Here is a 23,818-nt window from a genome sequence, read left to right on the forward strand (position 1 = left end):
ATTGATATCTTTGATGTGTGGGGTATTGACTTCATGGGTCCTTTCGTGAGTTCTTGTGGAAATACCTACATCTTGGTCGCGGTTGATTATGTGTCTAAATGGGTTGAGGCCATTGCTCTACCCAACAATGAAGCGAGAAGTGTGGTGGCATTCTTGAAGAAGAATATTTTCACAAGATTTGGTACTCCGCGGGCTATCATAAGCGATGGGGGTTCGCATTTTTGCAACAAGGCTTTTGACACTTTGCTTAGCAAGTATGGTATCACTCATAAAGTTACGACTCCCTATAATCCACAAGCTAGCGGTCAAGTGGAAGTCTCCAACTGGGAGATAAAGAGTATCTTGTCCAAAACAGTGAATGCTAACCGGACGGATTGGTCAAAGAAGCTTGATGATGCACTATGGACTTATCAAACTGCTTTCAAAACTCCTATCGGGATGTCTCCATACCGGCTGGTGTTTGGCAAAGCTTGTCATCTTCCGGTGGAACTTGAGCACAAAGCTATGTGGACTTTAAAGAAATTAAATCTTGATTGGGATGCAACTGCTAACTTGCGGGTTGCACATTTGAATGAATTGGATAAATTCCGGTACCATGCCTATGCAAGTTTGTCCTTGTACAAAGAGAAAATGAAATACCTCCATGACAAATACATTCGGAATAAGGAGTTCAAGGTGGGCGATCTTGTTTTGTTGTTCAACTCACGGTTGAAGATGTTTCCCGGAAAGCTGAAATCTAAATGGAGTGGTCCTTTTGAAATTTTGGGTGTAATGCCTTTTGGTGCATTGGACTTAAGAACAAAAACAATGAGGTTTTCCGAGTCAATGGTCACCGGGTGAAGCACTATTTGAAAAAGGTTGATGATGGCCATGTGGTGGCAGTGATTCATTTCAAATGATGGTAATCTGTGTCGTGCCGCGACGTTAAATCATGCGCTTCTTGGGAGGCAACCCATATTCCTTTTTCTTTTCTTTTCGTCTTTTGTAGTTAGGTGTTATTTTGGTGCTAACTGGTTTTGAAGTATGTTGTAGGAATGAGTGTACTTTATAGGAATTATGCCCATAAAATTGGCCAAGTGTGGAAAGAATTGCGTACTGCAAATGTATTGTGCGAACCGCAAAATTTTGGTTGCTACAGCAAAAGGTGATCTGCGGCCGCACAATTATATTACGAACCGCACAATTTGAAAGGGAAAAATGACAACTCTTTGAAGTTGGTTTGTCATAGAAATGGCTAAATTGCGGCCGCAAGACAAAATCTACGGTCAGCAACAAATTTTGCGGCCGCACAGAAACTTCTGCGGACCGCAGCACAAAAGGGCTTCTGAGCCCCCAGGTAACAGAGTGCGGACCGCAATGGGAATTCGGCCGCCACACTCAACTCTCTTTCCCTCAGTCAAAACCATCTAGTATAAATAGAAGGCATAGGGCTACTGTTACTTTTTTTCCTTCTTAGAGCATTCACACGTCTAAAACATTAAAACCATCTGCCACACACACTCAACATTTGTGATCACTCATTTACTCTACTTCAAATCTGGTATGCCTCAATTACTTGTAGAAGTTTTCAATTTTTAGTTTAATTTACAATTTGTTAGTTAGGTTTAGACCAATCGTCAGTAGAATTCAATTATACAACCATGTGGGGTTAAAACTGTAATGGGTCAACTAGTACTTGCTCTATGGGGAATGGGTAAATAGGTTTTCATGATTATGCAAATATTGACACTACCACCATGTCAAATTTGTGCAAAAATTGTGAACCCTAGAACTATGTTCGTAATTGTGTTGAAATCTGCGGCCGCACAAGAAATTATGCGGTACGCAGAAGTTGAAATTAGGGTACTTTATTCATGCATGATTCTGCGGCCGCAATGAAAAATGTGCGGACTGCAGAAATCCCATCGCGGCCACAGAACAACTAGTTCACTGTTATCAGAGAGTTTTCAATTTGATGACTCACATGTGCGGCCGTAATGGAAAATGTGCGTACCGTAGAAAAGTAATTGCGACCACGAAATAGCCCATTATCTATTATCAGAGAGTTATCATATTGGTGGTATTTGAGCTGCGGCCGCAATGACAATTGTGTGGACCACAATCCAATTTTGCGGTCGCACGAACAATTGTGCGGATCGCAAATCCAATTTTACGGCCACAAGATTAAATTATGCGGTCCGCAATGCCAGTCTGTGGCCGCGATGATAATTCTGCAGACTGCACTCCCTTACCCTGCAAGCATGTTTTACACTGTATTATTCACTGTCTCTCTGGTGTGTTTTTGTATGTTTGCACTTGAATTACAACTGACACCTGCTGTTGCTTGGTGTAGAAAATGGTTAGATCTCTAGGCAGAGGTGATACTTTAAAGGGGAGGGGTGAACCTTCCAGGGGTCTAGGCAAGAGTGCTTTACCCTTCGCCCTCTAAAAGATAATCACAAAGAAGTCTACAGCCGGCCGAGGGAGAAATGCAGAGCCCTCTGAATCCAGTTCTTATGCCTCGTCTAGGGAAGAATCAGAGGGAAACTCGATTCAAGAGCTGCCGGCTGTCCAATCAAAGTCATCAGGAAGGTATCAACTCTAAGACGAGCCTTCCACATCACATAGCACTTCCAAGATTCGGAAAGTGCTAGTCAGGCTTCTGATCCCTCCTCTACACATGTCCCTGAGGCACCAGCGACTACAGTTAATGACATCCCAGATGATGGCCGAGGGGGAGATACTACAGTTGTCGGCCTTGAACGGTCGAAGAAGAAATAGGTCTAGGAGGACCGATTCGTTAGTCTGGCTGCCTTTACTAGCTTTCATGGGTGGTGGCCGGTGATGTCGCTCACTCTTGAGCAACAGTTCCAATTACAATATCTAGAAAAGTATAACCCGATAGTCTTGAGGCAGTTTCCAGAGTGGAATGGGTGGATGTGGTTCACCCAGAGCATAGTGGATGCAAAGGAATATCTTGTCCAGGAGTTCTACGCCAATATGGTGCACTTTAAGAAAGGGACAGGTAACTAAAGTGAGGAACCTGAAGGTGCGTTTTGACCAACACACATTGAACACCTACTTGGGATTTGATGATGTTGATCCCGCACAGTATTTTGAGAAGTTGGCAATGGGAAATGCAGCTCGCCCATGGCTAGCTGAGATTCTGGAAGCTCCTGAACCACCACTACCATGGATTACCGCAGGGGTATCTATTCACAGAAACACCCTGAGTTTTAAGGCGAAGGGGTGGCAGACCTTTGTATGTAGCCGACTCGACCCGTGTTAGAATGAGACAAATCTTCCTAACCCGCGAGCAGTTCTAGTCGCCTCCATCTTGGCCGGGTACCCAATCAATATGGGTTCCGTGATGTCGGCCAATATATTTGTGGTATCCAGGCAAAATGATACCTCCTACCCGTATCCCAACATCAGTACTGAGTATATTATGGATGCACGGGTGGAGCCGAGAGATTTTAATACGAAGGTGCAGGCGAAAAAGCCCTTCTCATGGTATTCGTTGATGGATGCACACAACCCTAAGAAACACGGTCAGCCAACTACCACCATAGGCCAGTCTAATAAGCCATCAGTGGTAGTTGCAGAGACAGTCGACATGCCATCTACGTCAGCAGAGCCTTCAGCAAGTGCAGTAGGTATGACCTCATCTACAAACTCAATTCCTCTAGCAGCCCCCATTACAGGTTCCACTTTGGGTTTGAAGCCGGTGTCGATGCCCACTGCTCCATTATCTGCACTACGAGTCTCCCAGACACCGGCGAGCTTCAACATCTGTCTAACATATCCAATAATGTTGCAGCACAGTCCTCCACTCCGGTACCCTAGATTCCCCCCACAATTGAAGAAACTTTGAAGAAGCTCTTGGAGAATCAGAACACAATCATAGCCACTTTGGTGCAGCATGGGTCAGTGATAGAAGAGCTAGGCAAGGAAGTGAAGAAGATGCGGAAGTCCCAGGCCTCCAAGAAGTTAGTGGACAAGCTCCGGAGGCAGATTACCAAGATTTGCAGCAGTTGGAGACATTCCATTTGACATGCTGATTGACCTGCACCACCCAGGCCCAGATCCTATAGCACATACAGCACCAGCTGGCCAGTCTGTGGAGCCAGACCTTGCTGCTGACACTGCCGAGGCAGTACGTCAGATGTTCACCAACCCAGTCACACCCGGAGTTGATTATGATGAGATCGAGTTGGATGAGACTGAGGTCGGTGATGCTGTTGTGGACATAGAGATGGCCAAGGAGCCATAGGGAGTTTTCTTCACTCTTACCCTTCCTTTACTCTTATTTTGTTAAGCATTGGGGACAATGCTTATTTTTATTCGGGGGGGGGGGGGGGGGCGCTAAAAATGTAAGTTTAGGGGAGAGACGAGGAGCTTGAAAGAGGTATCAAGGCATAAAAAAAGAAAGGATATGATGAGAAGGAAAGGCAAAAGAAAGAACAAAAAGAAAAATACAAAAGAAAGTGAATAAGTGAATGAGTTGAAGGGATTCAAAGAAAAGTAATGGTACAAAGCATGGAGAAATCAAAGAGGGAGAAAATGAATGTCATAATCAAGAAAGAATGATGATAAATCTCTCTAGTTCTCCCACGAAAAAGAAAATGCCTCAATGAATTGGCAAAGCATGATCCGAGAACAAAAAAAATGGAGTGCTTAAGGAAAGATGAACCTGTTCTATCATAGCATATCCAACCTTAGTCCAAAAGCCTTCATTGCATTTTGAAAAGGCCCTACGTGATTTCAAGTCGAGTGAGCTTATATTAGTGGCGATCTATATGAGGGGCAAGCTTATGGTACTTAAATCCATACTTGCGACATTCTCTTGAGAGAGATGAGTGAACCTTTCACAAATCTTTGGATTGAGTGCTAAAATTCTTAAGTGAGATAGGCAAGTGGAGAGTAGAAGAGGAGGAGGAGTTTGGGATCCATAATGACCTACATGAAAGAGCGAGCTTCCACGATGAATAAAGTCAACTCTTGATGCTCAAGTGTCACATTGGAATTATATGTGCATAAAAGTCTAACTTGTCACCTTGTTGATAATACATAAGTAGTATGGGTAATTATTGACACCAATTAATGTGTGAATGACTCACCTTTGATTGGTTGTAATGGCCCTTAACTTGTGGAGGTGGGGACTATTTTATTTGCTTGAGGACAAGTAAAGACTTAAGTTTGGGGGAGTTGATAAGTGGCGATTTTGACTACTTATTAGCACCTTTAGCTTTTGTTTTAGTCTAAAAGCATTGAATTATGTTCCCGAAACTGATGATATGTGCTAAATTACAGGAATATTGGAAAATGGACCCCTGAGATGAAATCTAACTCAAAAAATGAGTAATCTAAACTCAAGGAAATAAAAGGCACATAAGCTCATAAAGTGCGGACCGCAGAATTTCATCTGCGGCCGCAGATGATGAAGGAAAGTCCAGCAGAATTTTGTGCAAAAAGCAGACCGCACATGAATTATGCGGCCGCAAAAGCTAGGCTAGGAACAAATTTCAGAGAATGTGAAAATTCCCAAGTTCCAAGTCCCTCAAAAGTGCGGACCGCACAAGAATTGTGCGGCTGCAGAAGAAGTGTCATAGAACCAAGTTGTGACCGCAGTGACAAATCTGCGGACCGCATAAAGAATGCCTCGCGGCCGCAGACCTCCATTTCTTGACAAGTTAAAGAAAGCTACGGACCGCACATGGAATTGTGCGGCCGCAGAACCTCCCGAGGGGCATTTTTGTCCGAAATTGTCAGTTGTGTATAAATAGAAGAGTTTCACAAAATTAGATCAACTTTTGACATCAGCAGCTACAGTAACTGTTTCTCTTTGCTTCTTTTAGTAGTTTTTCATATTTTGGGATACTTTAACAGAGATTTTATCATTTTAATCTTTACAATATGAGTTTAATTAGCATTTCTTCTTCTATTTCTTCATTTTCAAGCATGAGCAGCTAGATTTTTACTAGGGTTGTGACCCAACCCTAGTGTGTAAACCTTATGAGTGTTTAACTTAATGCTTGTTTATGGTTGGGTGTTTATTATTTAGCCTTGTTCATGCTTTAATTTGTGAAATTAATGATTGCAAACATTAGTTCATGCCTATTTGACTTAATCTCTACTTGATAAAAAGAGACTTAATCTAGGACAACTCGGCTAACAAGAAATTGGTTCAATCGAGAGATTGATAATCCCAATTAAAGGGTTCAATCTAGAGATAGTAATAACCCGACTTGATCTTTTATCAACCGTTTTGTGCAATACACATTTGGGTTTGAGAAAGCCAAATTGGGCAAAATTGCTCTCTGACCGAGAGGTATTGAGTGGGTAATTGAGAGTTGATATCTATAATACATCCTGATCAATAAAACAAGCATTAAGGTTTATATCCCATTAGGCGAACACCTAGGTGATGGTCATAGCTCTAGGCTTTTTACAAAACTTGGAAAACAACGAAAAACAATTTCTTAGTTTTACCTCTTAACTTTGAAATCTTAGTTTAAATTAGACATAGAATCAACCCCAAGTTGTGGAAGTGTAAATTGAGGTAGTTCAAACTCACATACTGCAATATATACGCATAACTCCCATTCATAACTCCCTATGGAAATTGACTCCGACTCTTGTTGGGTACTACTATTGCAATCGACCGTTTCATAACCTTGAATTGAGGTGTGAAATTGGACGAGATCAAGCACACGTAGGGATAAGTAATTTGTGAGAAAAAATTGTAGTAAATAGAAGGAATTGTATTAGAGGGTAAATTTGAAAAATTTGCTAACGATAAGGGTAGATTTGACCCGATAGTATAACGGAGGATAAATATGAATAATATATTAAAGTATAGGGGTATATTTGGCCCTTTTCCTAATTTTTGCTTTTTATTTGTAGAAACCTTGATGATCAGGGTTTTTCGATACTTATGTTTGTGCGAGATAATATTGTCAAGATTATAAATGTGGACTAACTCTGTATCTCCTCCAATGGAGGACTCAGTAGCTTCTAGAATACGGAGTTTGTAGAGAGAGAAATGAGAGTTGTAGAGAGTCTCTCACTTTGTGAAATGAAACTCTAATATTCGTATTGAGTACTATTTAGTTATATACAAGTGTACAACTAGGATACAACTAGCAAGAAAATAAAAGGATAAACCTCAACTAACTAATCTGCTAACAACTAACAACTATACTAACTAATAGTGTGCTGACTCAGCGTAATTAAAATATAAATATAGTCTTAACAGAGCAGAGGGGTTGTCATAATGCACAGGTATTGGCAAACAAACTGGCATAGTGAGTTCCTCAAGTAGTCTGGATAGCCAAACAAGTTCACCAACAACCTTTCAGAGGGCTCTATATTCTGCTTCTGCTGAGGAGAGGGAGATGGTTTCCTATTTTTTGGACTTCCAGCTGACAGGGGTGCCACCTAAAAATACAACATAACTAGATATTGATCTTCTAGAATCAGGGCAGGCTACCCAATCAGAATCACAATAAGCAGCAACTGAAAGAACATCTGCATTGCTAAAATATAGACCCAGAGTAGGGTCCTTCTTTAGGTATCTCAACATATGGTAGGTTGCATGAAAGTGAGGCTCCCTAGTATCTTGCATAAACTGACTGAGATGTTGAACCCCATATGTTATGTATAGCCTAGTATTAGTAAGGAAGTTTAGTTTTCTAACTAACTTCCTATAGAAGGTAGGATCAGACAATGGAGCCCCCTCTTTAGATTTCAATTTTACTTTAGGATCAAGGGGAGAATTCAAGCGTGGGGAATGTAGACACTCATATTCTTTTATCAAGTCTAGGACAAATTTCTCTGTGAAATGATAATGCCATCTGATTTTTAAAGGATTTCTAGCCCTAGGAAGTAGTGTAACTTCCACCAAATCCTTAATTTTGAACTTGTCATGTATGAAAGCCTTAAGTTGGTTGATCTCTTCTGAATCAGTCCCTGTGAGCAACACATCATCAACATATATTGCTACAAAGACAATAGAGGAATCTTGTTTTTCGTGGAACAAGGAATAGTCATGCATGGAATATGTGTACCCTCTTGAGTATAGGACTTTAGTCAACATATCATACCATTGTCTACTGGCCTGCTTTAATCCATAGAGGGACTTGTTCATCTTGCAAACTAACCCTCCATGCACTTCAAGTCCTGGAAGAGCCTGCATAAACACCTCCTCATGCAAATCTCCATGGTTTGCATTATTCACATCCAGTTGTGAAATTTTCCATTTTTTCTTTGCTGCTATGGTAACGAGGAAATTGATAGTGGTCATCTTGACTACTGGGGAGAAAGTCTTTGTGTAGTCTATACTAGCTTGCTGAGTGTATCCCTTTACAACTACTCTTGCTTTGTACCTTTTTATATTGCCATCTGCTTTATGTTTTACTTTATATACACTTCTACATCCAATAGCCTATTTTCCTTTAGGTAAGGGGACTAGGTCCCATGTGTTATTAGCATACAAGGCCTCAAATTCCTGTGTCATGGCACTTTGCCAAGCAGGATACAAGGCTGCTTCTTCATATGAAGTTGGTCCTCTATCATGACAGGTGTTCTTTACAACATGCTGACTATCAGGATGTAGGGCATCAGAAGTAATGTGGTTATTATGAGAAAACATAGAATGTAGGGAGAAATTAGAATTAGACTTTAAGTTTGGCAGAGTGCAAACATAATCATTCAGATGTGAGGGGAGTTTGTGCTCTCTGTGAGATCTTATGTGTCCTAGTGGTTCTTCTATTGAAGGCTGAGGTGATGTTGTGTGTTGAAGGTGTTCAATGGGGACCTGTGTCTCGTGTGAAGAAGGTGCAGGTGAGGGAGAAAGAGGTGGTATATGGGAGAATTGAAGGTTTGTGTTCTCCTGATCACTAATGTTGTGAGGTATACAAATATCAGTGGGATCAAGTGAGTTATCAGTGGGTGGTACATCATGAAAAACATGTGGAATGTTGTCTACATCAGGACTAAAGGTAAAAGGAAAGATGGATTCATAAAAGGATACATCTCTAGAGATATATATTTTCTTAGTGGCCAGACTTAGTACCTTATACCCCTTTGTACCACAAGGATATCCTACAAATACATGTGGAGTAGTCCTTGGCTCAAGCTTGTCTCTGAGAGGCTTTGGTACAGTGGGATAACACAAACACCCAAAACTCCTCAAGTGAGAATAATTAGGTTTGTTTCCATACAACAGTTCAAAAGGACATTTGTTCTTTAGAGGAGTAGTTGGAAGTCTGTTATTGAGAAAGGTTGTTGTAAGTACACATTCTCCCCAATATTTCAATAGTAGTTTGGATTGAAAAAGTAGTGCCTTGGCCACTTCAAGAAGATATTTATGTTTTCTTTCCACCACTTCATTTTGTTGTGGTGTATAAGGACATGTCTTCTAGTGGTTTATTCCTTTTGATTGGAAAAAGGAAGTTGCTTCATTGCTAGTAAACTCTAGGCCATTATTAGACCTTACACATTTAATAGTGGTTTGGAATTGGTTTTCTACCATACTCACAAAAGCCTTTATGACTTGTAGGGCATTACTTTTGCAACTCAAGAGATGGGTCCAAGTGGACCTACTATAATCATCTACTAGGGTAGGGACGTATTTAAAGTTATTATGTGTGGCTACATGGTAGGGACCCCACAGATCTACATGAAGTATTTTAAAAATTTTAGTGGTCTCAATTGTTCTTTGAGGAAAGGGAAGCCTAGATTGACTGTCCATAAGGAAAATGGTACACATGAAAGGTTGTTTAGTATAAAAGGTTGCATGTATAGTAGAAATGCCTCTCATTTTACTGAAGGGTACACGACCGAGTCTGAAATGCCACAATAGATTCACATTATCACTAAGTGGTGAGGAAGAGGACAAACCAAAAACACTATCTTTATTATTGCAATTGGAATTATTTACAATAGGGAATGGATTGTAGAAATGATATAGAAAGTGTACAACATTCACATTATCAGCATGAACAGAAAAACAAGGGAGATCACATTTTTGTTCGGGTGCAAGACTACCTTTATTTAGACACTTAAAACAGAGGAAGTACAGTCCATCATACATATTATCAATCTCTAGAGGCCTCTTCAGTGAAGGGGCCTGCAGTAGTCAGGAAGTGTCAGAGAAGGATGCAATGCATTTGAGATGTATTGCTAAGGAACTGATAGACACTAAATTGAATCTGAAGGATGGAACAAACAAGACTTTGTACAGAACAATTTTAGGTGTCAGGGGCACATCTCCAATTTCAGTTACTTTAACTTTGTAACCATTTGGATGTTTAACTAACAGAGGATATGGTAAGCTTATAATATTTTGCAAGTGAGTTTTGTTAAAAGTCATATGGTGTGATGCCCCATAATCTAATATCCATAAGTCAACTTTTGCACTAAAACATTTTGCATGATGGATTATCAAAATCAATTGAAGAGGTGCAAGCAATCATACCTGCTGTTACACCCCATATTTTCGTACGTGAGAGTATGTCGTAAGTCAATTGATGTGAGCTCAGAAATGAGATCATCTTTGAAAGTTCATAAAGTAAGTTAATCAAGTTACCTTAGAGGTTAAAAATCTTTAAGATCATGAATAACAAGAACCAAGAGGTTGGAAGGCTTAGAAGCTAAAATAATTGAAGAAAATAAGTTTCGTCGAAAGTCGACAAGTTGGAATGTTATAACATGTACTTTTGGGATGAGAGTAGGGTGCCTAACATCATAAGGAGGTTATGTTATGAGTTATTTTAGTCGTATGATATTCGTGTGTTATGTTTTGAAGTCAAGCGAGTTGTGGAATAAAAGTTGGCAAAGGTCATCACAAGTTACATTCATAAATGTGCTGAATATTAGGTCAAATGTAGCTGAGCTTTTCTACAAATATACTTGGAATTACGAGGTGATCTACCTGCCAAATTTAAGATCTAATAGTCTAATTTCTAAAGCATTTAAATGTTCATCAATACGACATCAAAGTACAGAGATATTCACATTTTTGCGAGGCTGCACAAGCAGCTCCCATGGGATGCACAAAGCCGGTGTAAAACTCCAGCTTGTATTTAAGTTAATTCTAAATCATTTTAACTCATTCTTATCGACCGAAACAGTTTCTAAACCCTCCTAACTTCTCTACAGGGGTTCCTCCATGATTCTAGGGTGAAAACCTAAGATAAAAACATGAATCCAATGCTAGAAACCCCGTGGTGCTTGCTAGATCGTAGTTCTTATCTTGTGGCTGTTTTGGAGGGTTCTTCAAAGTGAAGTAACTCAGGTTTTGAATTTTTCTTATTGATTGAGGTAATAATCAGTCCATCCTTCATTTATATTAGATTTTCAAGGCGAACTACAAGTGTTTACACACCAACTTGAACACCAAAGGTTGATTCAAGAAGAGAATACAACACCTATAGTGTTGTGGTGTCATTGAGGATAGTTGTGGGATGTGTTTGAATGCAATTTAATGTTATTTCTAATGGTTAAGGTGAGTATAACATCCTACTACATGTGCTTGAAGTTATTTGTGTGTTGGTTGCATTATTTGAGCAAAATACTACAAGAGAAGACTTAAATAGTTTGAGATGTTATTGTTTTTAATGAACTATTTTGGAAAGGTTGTTTTCATGAACTTTAAATGGTTATAAACCTTTGAAAATGACTTTCTTATGAAGTTTTTATTATAAAATATTGTCTACATGTAGAACTTGCTATTGGTACTGTGAATATGAAGGGAAAAGACAACATAACAATGGAAAGTTGTACTTCTTGTTATTGTTAGATTGTTGGGCTATTTGACGATGAATTAGGAGATGAATGGGAGGTTATAAGTCCTCCCATTGTACTTAGTATCATTCTAGCTATGTTGTTAAGTTAATGAATGAAATAATTTGGGGTTAAAGGGTTCAAAAGGGATTCAATCCGAGCTTGTCGTTTATCTTGTTAAATAGTAGTTTCGTTGGTGATGTTTATGCACTTGTTGTTATATAGCTTGATTTGTGTTATGGTTCTGAAAATATATAGGTGAAGGTTTTATGGTTTCGTGTTGGTTGATGGACTTGGGAAAGCAAGAAAAACAGGGGAGGTGCTGCCCATTTTAATATAAAATAAGCTTGTCGTTCGGTGTACGATAGTTGCATCTTTCGTAGCTTAACGACAACATTATTATCGTGACTGTAGATTGAAGTGCAATGAGAGGAATTCAACGTGATTATCAGACAGATTGTGATAAAATATGTTAAGGCACTTCCTTCTTTCTTTTGGCATGATCTAAAGTGAAATGAACATAAACGATATGCTATTTCATAACAGATCTACTCCTATAAACTAAGCTTGTCCATGTTGTTCTTTACTTATCAAGTTATTCTAAGTAAGTATTTATGATCCTTAAATCCTATTGAGATTCATATTGATGGTACGGATGCCCATAATATGAATCGAAGGTGCGACGACCTTATGTCACTCAGAAAGGTTTAGAAAGTGATTCCATGAGTCCAACATGCATTATATATATATATATATATCTATTTTACTCTACTGAGTCACACTATAGTCGGCCGGGTACGATACCTATTGTGCAACCACTAATTATCTGGGTTTATCGATCTCCACGTGGTCGAGTACGATTCTACCAAGCCTTTTGATTGCCGTGTACATTTTTACCGAGTCCTCTTTGAGGCCGGGTACGATATCATGATGATGATGCCCACAGAGGCGTATGTTAATAAAAGTATATGTATATATATGTATCATGCATTTCATGTCACTCGTCCTCAGAGGCACTCAGATGTTACAAGTTGTATCTTCTCTATCTCTTTTTATATTACTGTTCTTATTTATGTTTTTTTGCCTTACATAATTGGTACTTTATTCGTACTGACATCCATTTTGTCTGGGGATACTGCATTTCATGCCCGCATGTCCTGATAGAAAGGTTGGCAGTCCTCCTAGTAGGCCATCAGCTTGGCAGAAGGTGTTGGTGCACTACACTTGCTCCGAAGTTGTCTATTTGGTGAGTATGCTTTGGACATGTATTGATTGGTATGTCGGGTTGACGTTTATGTACTCTTAGAGACTTGTAGACATTTGTCATGTATATGGATGATTGTATGGCCTTTTCTACTTTATTTTGAGTGTACAAATGATTATTTCGGTCGTATAGGCCCGTATATCCATGTATGAGTTTGTATACTATGTTGGGTCGTCCTATATCTAGTATTCCCTTATGTTTTATTCCAGTTATCTCATGACGGCCCTTTTGGCCTACTTACCCATGATGGTATGATAAGAAAGATATGTTACGTTGGTACTCGGTTGAGTAAGGTACTAATTGCCCGTCACGGCACTGGCTAAATTTTCTCCAGTACTGCCAATCTGAAAATGCTACAACAGGCTGACAAGTTGTCCATACTGCTCCTTTGAAAGACTCATGCTTTGATTTTCTCCTTGGTGTTCCATCTCCTCTCCTCTATCCATGTTTGCAATTTCATTTGCCATAGTGTTCTTCCCTCTATTGAACCTTGCATTATTGTTGTATCCTTGAAAACTTTGTTTGTGCTGTTGTGACCCTTGATTGAAACCTTGGGGGTATCCATGCAGCTTATAGTCACAAAAAGGTCGGGGTCTGTTATTTGTAATTTGATTTCCAGTTTAGTAGTTTGTCTTGAAGGTTCTTCCTCCTAGATTAGCATTCAATGCAGTGGAATCAACATTTAGTTGATTTCTTTGCCTGAATTCCCTCTGCTTTTCCTCATGTATCAACAGAGCAAATGTTTGTGCCATAGATGGCAAAGGATTCATCATGAGTATGCTTCCTCGAACAACTCTATAGGCTTCATTGAGTCCATTAGAAATTGTATCAATCTTCTATCTTGTTCTGCCTTATGTATACTTTCCTTTGCCCCACATGTACAGACACAACTACAATGAGTTTTGATGTTTAGAGTGTTCAATATTTCCCAGAGATTCTTTATTTTTGTGTAGTAGCCAGTGATATCAAGCACTCCTTGACTCAAGTCATTGATTTCTTTCTGGATTTGGTACAAATTAGCTCAATTCGTCTGGTCATATCGGTTCTCTAGTTCCTTTCACAGTTCAACAGAATCATTCATATACTCAACACTGTCAGCAATGTCCTTTGCCAGAGAATTTAGGATCCATGAGGTGACCATATCGTCACATCTCTCCCACTGACGAAAATGTGGAGATGTTGCATCGGGTCTCTTACTATCCCCGTTAATAAAATCTAATTTGTTTTTCACTAAAAGAGCTCTCAACACACTTCTTCTCCATGAACGATATCCAATTCCATCAAATAGAGCAGGTACTAGTGTGGAACCTGGACTATCAGAAGAATGTATGTAAAGAGGGCTAGTTGCATCAATTATTGTTTGCGTTGTTGTCGTTGTTGTCGTCTTTTCAGTCTGATCTACAATCGCCATCAAAACTATGCAAAATCAGCTAGATTGATGTTCGTGTAGCTGAAATGTAGCTTAATTCTTCTATTTGTTGATGAATCGTCACTGCATGCCCGATCGAGGTTTTCCCCAAATTGATGATTGACAAAGAACCCTAGGTTACTCAGTGGTTAGAATCAACAGAAAATCAAAGAAGGGTGTGGTCGATGAGAAAACCTCCACTCTGATACCATGTTAAGATTATAGATGTGGACTAAGCTATGTATCTCCTCCAATGGAGGACTCAACAGCTTCTAGAAGATGGAGTTCGTAGAGAGAGAAATGAGAGTTGTAGAGAGTCTCTGACTCTCTGAAAATGTTTGTATTGAGTAATGTTCAGTTATATACAGGTGTACAACTAGGGGTGTACATGGACCAGGTTGGTTCGGTTTCTATCAAAACCAAACCAAACTAACCATACCGGTTTGGATTGGTTCGATTTTGTCGGATTTTTTCGGGTTTTTTATTACATAAATATTATTTCATCTTACTTTGTTAAATTTTTTATAAGTAAATATATGTTTAGTAAAACTTAAAAAAATTAATAAACAATATGATCCATTAAAATATTTTTATGAGATAATTTTCTTAGTAACACATAATAGTTATTTTTTTATCGTCTCACAATAACTTTTCCTTGATGTACACTATCAAGGTTAACCGGATTTAATAATTAAACATAAAATTAATATGATACCTAAATTATGTTCTATTTAATTTTAAATAATCAAAATATAACTTTAACTTCGAAAAAGATATGCGAATTTAATAGATCTTGACATATGAATGGAAGAACAAAGAGATTGACACATTTCAATAACACTTGATAAGAAAGTGATCATAAAACTCATTATTTAAAGTTAATAAAAATGGAGCACTTCATATTCTATTAAAATATTACATCTCATAAGAGAATCCCAAATATTTCTAGACATTTTTTAAAGAAAATTCTATATAAAATCTTAAAAGTATATATAAATATTATATATTTATATGTCGGTTTGATTCAGATATTTATACTCAATACCAAACTAAATCAAACCAAACCTAATCAGATTTTTTAATCGATTTGATTTGACTTTTCGGTTTAGTGCAATTTTCCGATTCGGTTTGTACACCCCTATGTACAGCCAGAATACAACTAGCAAGAAAATAAAAGAATAAACTTCCACTAACTAATCTGCTAATTGCTAACAACTATACTAACGGACACTAACTATACTAACTAATAGTGTGCTGACTCAGCATAATTACAATACAAATATAATCTTAATAAATATGCACCCGTAAAATTAGTTGAGGATGTACGCCCAAACTCGACGAGCACCACAGTTATTAAAAAAGGATAAGCTGTTGCAACAATCCCGGCATCTTTAAAGGAGTGAATAAACTTTAGTACTTGAAGAAATAATGGTCACCAAGAAATTGGGCTACTTATTATATTTAGTGGGATTTCATGGGTCCTCGTATAGTTGCGTTGTTGGATGGCTACCATTTAAAGGGAATGAAAGTGGCGTGATTAACATGACCAATATTTTATTATTAACTCTAAGTTGGGCGAATATTTATTCCATTAGTGTTACTATAAGTACTAAAAATGCACATTGGGACCAAAGAAGAAAAAAAAGAATAATAGTACTCTAGCTAATAACGTAATATATTATTTTTAATGCTCTATGTAATGGAGCTGTGTTTTGTCATATTCTCATTTGATTATTACTATCTTATATTTTGGGGTGTACAAATCTAACCCACCAAATCGAAAAGTCAAACCAAATCGATTAAAAAATTCGACTAGATTTGGTTTGATTTGGTTTGGTATTGAGTAAAAAAACCCGAACTAAACCGACATATAAATATATATTTTTTATATATAATTTTAAGACTTTATATAGAATTTTATTTTAAAAATATCTAAAAATATTTGAGATCCTTTCATGGGATAAAATATTTAATAGAACTATAAAGTGCATTCATTTTTATTTACTTTAAATAATAGATTATATCACTTTCTTATTATGTGTTATTGAAATGCGTCAATCATCTCTTTGTTCTTTTATATTCATGTCAAGATTTATTATATGTTTTTCGAATTTGAAGTGGTATTTCGATAATTTAAAATTACATAGAACATATCATTATTTAGGTATCATCTTGATTTTTATGTTTAATTATTAAATTTATTTAATTCCGAAAGCCTACATCAACCAAAAATTATTGGTAGACGACTAGAGAAATAAACTATTATGTGTTACTAAAAATAATTCTCCCGTAAGATCACTTTAATAGATCATATGTTTGTTATTTTTTTAAAAAAAATTTTAGTAAACATATATTCACTTATCAAAATTTTATCTATAACTTTAATAATGCAAGATTGAAATAATATTCATGTTAAAAAAAAACCCAGAAAACCCGAAAAATCCGACAAAACGGAACCAATCCAAACCGATAAAATTGGTTTAGTTTTATTTTGATAAAATCCGAACCAATGCGGTCCATGTACACCCCTACTTATATTACACATTCCTCACATTTTTGCCATATTAGTACTCCGTATCTAATTTGGTTTGTTTTGTGTTAGTTTACTGTGATGACCCAAAATGTTATCTTTAAATTTAATAATTAATTATATATTCTAAGACATCAAAAAGTACTATTTATCATTCTTCAACTTACGTGTGCAGTCCATAAAATTTTCTGAAAATTTTTTATGTGAAAAATGGATTAAAGTGTGAAATAGAACTTTAAAACTCAATTGAGTTGATTTTGGTCAACATTTTGAGCAAACGGACTCGGATTAGTGTTTTGACAGTTTTGGTAGATCCGTATCGTGATTTGGGACTTGGGCATATTCCCAAAATTTAATTTTGAGGTCCCTAACCCGAGATATAGAATTTTGATAAAAAAATTAAAAGTTTAAGTTTAAATAGTAACCAGATGCCGAATTATGTGCAAACGACCCCGGAATAGAATTTTGATGATTCCAACAGCTCTGTATGGTGATTTTGGACTTAGGAGCATGATCAGAATTTTATTTGAAAGTCCGTAGTGAAACTAGGCTTGAAATGGCTAAAATAGGAATTTAAGTTTGGAAGTTTGACCGGGGAGTTGACTTTTTGATATCGGGGTCGGAATCCAGTTCTGAAAATTTTTACAGCTCTGTTATGTCATTTATGACTTGTGTGTAAAATTTGAGGTCAATCCGACTTGATTTCATAGGTTTCGACATCGAATGTAGAAGTTGGAAATTCTTGAGTTTCATTAAGCTTAAATTGGGGTGTGATTTGTGATTTTAGCGTTGTTTGACTTAATTTGAGGTTTCAAATAAGTTCGTATGATATTTTAGGACTTGTTGGTGTATTGGGTTGAGGTCCCGAGGGCCTCGGGTGAGTTTCGGATGGTTAACAGATCAAAAGTGGGACTTAGCTGCTACAAAAGCTGCTGTAATTTTTCTGCTAGAAATGCTGTCAAAATCGGGCTGCATGTTAAAATCGGGCTGCCTGTCAAAATCGGGCTCCCTGTAAAAAAATCGAATTCTCTGTCAAAATCGGACTCCCTGTCACAATCGGACTCCCTGTCAAAATCGAACTCCCTGACAAATCGAGCTCCCTGACAAATCTAGTTCCCTGACAAATCGAGCTCCCTGACAAATCGAGCTCCCTGAAAAATCGGGCTCCCTGACAAATCGAGCTCCCTGAGAAATCGGGCTCCTTGACAAATCGAGCTCCCTGACAGGTCTGTAAGTTATAAAAACAAGAGACTTCGTCCCATTTGTCATTTTTGACGAATTGGAGCTTGAGGAGAGGCGATTTTGATATATTTTCAAGGAAAAACATTGGGGTAAGTGATTCTAACTCGAATTTAGTCAATATACATGAATATATTATTATTTTCACCATTTAATTAGTATTTTGAGATAGAAATTTGGAAAATTTTTAGAAATCTCATAGAAACGAATTTTTGAGAGTTCGGTGTCGATCCGGAGTCAGATTTGAAGTTGGTATGGTTGGACTCTTAATTGAATGGGTTGTCGAATTTTATGAGTTTCGCCGGATTTCGAGACGTGGGCCCCACGAGCGATTTTTGAGCTAATTTCGGATTTTATTGAAAAATATAGTATTTGCATATGAAATTGATTTCTATAATTTTTGTTGACTGTATCAAATTAATTATGACTAGATACGAGTTGATCGGAGTCGAAAAATCGAGAAAAAAGCATAATACTTGGTTAAGTTATAGCAAATCGGGATAAGTGACTTGTGTAATATTGTGTGGGAGAAATTTCCCTTAGGATTGGTATTGATGTGATTATTGAAATGTGTTGAAAGTTGTGTGCATGAGGTGACGCCTAATGTGAAAGATTATATTTTTAAATTGTGTAGATCACTGTTGCGCATTTATTAAATTATTTTATCTTGTTATATTCTTCATAATTGATATGAGATATATACTTCAAATTTGTTTGACCTTTTCCTACTAATTGTTTTTACCTGTTTAGTTGAAACTTGGTTTCTTTTATTCTGTGCATTATTTGAAGGTTGATTTTCTTTAAATTAAATATTATTAATATGAAGTATTTGACATTTTTAAACTTGATATTGAAGCAACGAATTAAAAATTTTAAAATATTATTTTCCTGAATTATTTACTCCTGAATATTTTTGTAAGATTTTCGTACTCATTGTGATGGAGCCGTGAGCTCTTTATTATGGAAAAATATTATTGATGATTTATTTTGGCATGAGCCGTGAGCTCTTTATTGTGAAAAAAATATTATTGTTGAATTATTTTGTCAAGTTAAATTATTTGAGCACTTGAGGTGCAAAATTGTGATATATTGTGATATTGATACGCATGCGGTGGTATAAGGTCTGGGTATTAAAACGCATGCGGTGAGATAAGGGTGGCTTGATACGCGTGGCTAGTAGGGGGAACTACTAGAAGTCATGCGATGTGATAAGGATGGCTAAAATACGGGATGCTATTTCGGAAAAAAATATTTTCTTTCAAATAAATTGTGAAGGCTCCCGCGGTGAGATAAGGAAATGAGATATTGTGAATTTGTTTATGATCTGGGACTACGAGGCGGTACCTCGGGAGTGACCTTGTTGATATTGATTTATGGCCGCAGTTACCTTTGATTATTGTTGTGATTTTCTTAAAGTTGAAAAGAAATCTGTTTTGTTTCCACGAGGTATTTATTTGCCATTATTTGGTGTAATTAAATGTGACATACTACTTGATTCATTTCTATTGTCATTTTATCTTATAATATTGTTTAAACATTTTACCATGCCATTATTTATTCTCCAGTAGGGCCTGACCTGACCTCGTCACTACTCTACCGAGGTTAGGCTTGGCACTTACTGGGTACCTCTGTGGTGTACTCATACTACGCTTCTGCATATCTTTTTGTGCAGATCCAGGTACATCTTATCAGACCAGGCATCAGTAAACTAGTTGTACGGGGAGATTTCGAGGTATATCTGCCAGCGTCCGCAGACTCCGGAGTCCCCTTCTATCTTACTATGTTGTCTTCCTTATTTGCTTTAGACTATGATGTATAGAGACATATAGAATAAATTCTTAGAAGCTTGTGACTTATTTCTATCGGGTTTTGGGAGTTGAAATTGTTTGAATTGTAGTTTATTTATTTCAGATATTTAATATTATTCCGCATTGATAGGCTTACCTAGTCTTAAAGACTAGGTGCCATCACGACATCCTACGGAGGAAATTTGGGATCGTGACATTTACCGATTATTTCCATTTTCATCACCGTGAGGGCTATCATTATAAATTCAAGAATTAGAAATGATGTAATATACTCTTTCCCATAGGAGTCTCATACCAGACCAACCCACTAAAATGCGGGTCGTCATCTTCTACCCGAAAAAGTATCCGGTAAAGGTTAAACTATCAACAACTCTGAGTACCTCAGTCTTAAAGTTCCTATCAACCACTTTCCCAACAAGGCAGCCGTCATGGTAATGCGATATTGTGGTCACAACGACAGAACTGTGTCCTGGCTCTGGGGTGGGTCTTCCCTTTCTCAATTATGATATACTCGGTTAGGTTGCAATTTAGGTCTCGGTCGGGGGCGACTTCCAAATTATGGTCTCATTCTTCCCTTCCCTTGATTCACGATCCTTGCAGCTTAATTAATCCCCTATGTGTCGGGACCTGAACCGTGGTGGTGCTCTTCTATAGCTTCTTCTACATTGGCTCCGTAACTTCTGGAATTTTAAAAGGAAGCTTTTTCAAGCCCGAACAAGATCAAAAATAGCCCTCGTATTATAAGATTCTCTCACCCTATGGTCGACATTCCATTCCCCTTAGTCGCAGGTGCATCTAACAAAGAAGCTACGTGTTTATTTGAAGGTTTTGAGTCAATTCTCTATGCGTTAGAAACTCATAACAACAACAACAACAACAACAACAACAACAACAATAACCCAGTAAAATTTCATTAATGGGGTCTGAGGAGGGTAGTGTGTACGCAGACCTTACCCCTACCCCGAAGGAGTAGAGAGCATTAGAAACTCATAAAGTATAAATAATAATTTTTGAATTGGAATATAATAAAATTGTGAATTCGAATTCATAAAATTCAAATGCTAAACCAATTTTAGCTTTGAAATGTTGACCAAAAGGGCGGTTGGCAAGGCTTTCGTCTACGGGCTCAATAGAACCCCCAACTTTTGACATAGGGTATGAATTTATATGTAAAAACTTACTAAAGTCTTAACAAGTATTAGATTTGAATCCTTAATTTTAATGAATTCAATAAAATTCTTAATAGTAGAAGAAAACTGGAAACGTTTTATTAGTTAAACTATCGTGAAGGAATAGTCACCATTTAGTTCACTATAAATTGATATAGTATTAGTAGTTATTTGATATATGCATACATGAGTAATATATACACAGGCTAATATACTGCTTCAAGCGGATCAGTTCGGGGTAGAATTCAGCTGACTGAAATCTTATATTCCTCTTAGAAAACCAATTTTAATATATATAAATTATTAATTTAAAACTATAAATTTCGAGTGCACCTTAATTTGTACTGTCACTTAATAACTCTCTCTATGGTAAAAATGCATTCACATGATAATCTATCGGACCTGACGACGAGCTCGCCACCGCCACCGGCAACTCGCCACACTTATGGCACCTGGTAACCACTGGGATTTGCCGGCACGAAGGGCAAGACGAGTGCGATCCCAGCCACGTGTCAATGCATCCTACGTGGAATCCATGGCCGCACTGCGGCAGCACTTTAATTTCGTCTCCGATTGCGAATTCCGACAGGCAAATTGCACATTCTGAGAATTCCCTAGATCGTTCGAGTGTGTAACTGAACTTCGGAAGTGATTTGAGGACTTTCTTCTTCAAACCTTTGTTCGCCGGAGGAGAAGGAGCAGCTGAATTTCCGGTGGCGAACCGTCGGATCCAGGCGCAGCGAGCAACGGAAACAAGGCCGAGTACGCAAATTAGCCCGCAGACGAGGGCAGCTAGGATTACGAAGAAGTCGGAGTCGACGGTGTTGATTCCCGAGGACTGCATCGACGGCGGTGCTGGTGATGCCGGCGAATTAGTGCCGCCGGGATTAAAATGTGAAAGATCAGTACTCATGTGGAAAGTGTGAGTGGAAGCTAATGGAGGCGGTGATTTTCAATGCGGAAAGGTAGGTAGGTAGGTTTTTGGCTGATACTGGTGCATAATCAGCATTTGTTGGAGTTTTATAGAGGAATTTTCTCACTTCCTCCCATTTTACTATTTCAGTACTCATTTCGTCCTATGTGATATGCATTTTATTTTAGTCATTGCCAAATAAAATATCATACTTTTATATTAAAAATTTAAATTTAGACATTATATTTTATATCTAATTAAATAATTTATAGTAACATAAATATTTTGATTTGTTTTAGTTTACATGTTTGAGATTTTCTTCTCTTAAAGTCGGTGCATAATCAAATATTATTACATAAATTAGCGCTATGAGAGTACCACATTTTCTATAAAAAAAAAAAAAAAAAGCAAAACCGAAATAAATTATTTTTGGGTCAATTTTGTTTTCATTTTTTTTTAAAATTTCGGTTCGACTACGATTTGGTTTGGAGTTAATCGGACCTTCACAAATTGGGCCTCTAAAAGAACATAATTTTCTATACATATGAAAATTATTATAATTAAAACATTGTGACTTAGTGATCTGTATTCATGTCACAACAGAACTATACGTGAGTCTCAGTTCTGCAATAGTCTTTGCCCAGCCATCTTTCTCCTTTCAAGTTTCATGTTTCAGTCACCAAAAGTCAAAAATTAAATTTACCGCATTCTTGAGTTTTTTATAATCAGATTCACACTTTTTATTTGACATACTTATTTTTTAATAAATAATCTAAAAATATACTAAATAGCAAAATATTAAATTTTAGATGAGAAAATAATAAAAAGATAAAATAAATAGCAAAATATTAAATTTTAGATAAAAAAATAATAAAAAGATAGAATGATAAAACCTGGTTCAAGAACGGATAGCTTGATATCAACTTAAAATTTTTGCTCGAGTATGCTTGTCGTAAGACTTGAATTATGAAAATAGAATAAACAAAAAATACTCCACTATTTCTTGAATCAATACATTGAACTCTGAAGTCCGAAGCTCCACAATAATGCTTGATCTTTGACTATTGAAGAATGGAGTCATGAATTGATTAATTGAAGAACAAAGTATAGAAATATAATATAGTGGCATAGTGCTATTAGTGCACACGTTGTCTTCACTTTGCTCGACAAAGTTGTGCTCGAGAAAGTTGTGGTCCACTATCTCAAATTTGTGTTCAAACTTTCTGTTTCATTTTATTTTTTTTTAATTTTTTTTTTTTAAAATTTATATATATATATAAAATTTAGGTATAACCAAAAAATGGGATCTCCATAAATATTAGGCCTAAAGCAATTACTTTACCCGCTTTATGAACTCCTGCCTTACACTGAGTAGGTGGACGTAGTAGGAAAAAGAAAAGTGAAGGTAATTTTTTTTTTCCTCATAAAGTGAAGTTGCTCCCATGCATTTTGTTAATAAGTAAATGATTTGTAACTCTTTGACCTTTTACTGTACCACACGGAACTTTATCGACTTCTTGATGAGGTCTTGTGGTATATGAATTAAATGGATTTGAGTAGGCACAAAATATAGATTCCTATTTGAGCACGTCTCCCTATGGTTAATCCGTGATGTTAGTCTCACCAGTGAGGTGGAATATATAGTTGGAATTCCTTATATTCTATTTTTGAGTTCGAAAATCTTATTAATAGGGAATGCTTTACTATTTTAGTAAACCTAC

At 37.2% G+C, this 23,818-nt stretch overlaps 1 protein-coding gene across 1 annotated transcript; it reads right to left on the reverse strand.

Moving 5' to 3' along the window:
• Positions 1–21,317: 21,317 nt before the first annotated feature.
• Positions 21,318–22,193, reverse strand: LOC107765274 (RING-H2 finger protein ATL80-like). Its single transcript, XM_016583902.2, has one exon. The coding sequence runs from the start codon at positions 22,095–22,097 to the stop codon at positions 21,549–21,551; it is 549 nt and encodes a 182-aa protein (XP_016439388.1). The 5' UTR covers positions 22,098–22,193; the 3' UTR covers positions 21,318–21,548.
• Positions 22,194–23,818: the final 1,625 nt, after the last annotated feature.

This window comes from Nicotiana tabacum, chromosome 15 (genome assembly GCF_000715075.1).
Source record: "Nicotiana tabacum cultivar K326 chromosome 15, ASM71507v2, whole genome shotgun sequence".
NCBI lineage: Eukaryota > Viridiplantae > Streptophyta > Magnoliopsida > Solanales > Solanaceae > Nicotiana > Nicotiana tabacum.

What these genes read in the sequence shown, in the direction of transcription:
- LOC107765274 (XM_016583902.2), bottom strand. Translation starts at nt 22,097, where the DNA reads ATGAGTACTGATCTTTCACATTTTAATCCCGGCGGCACTAATTCGCCG.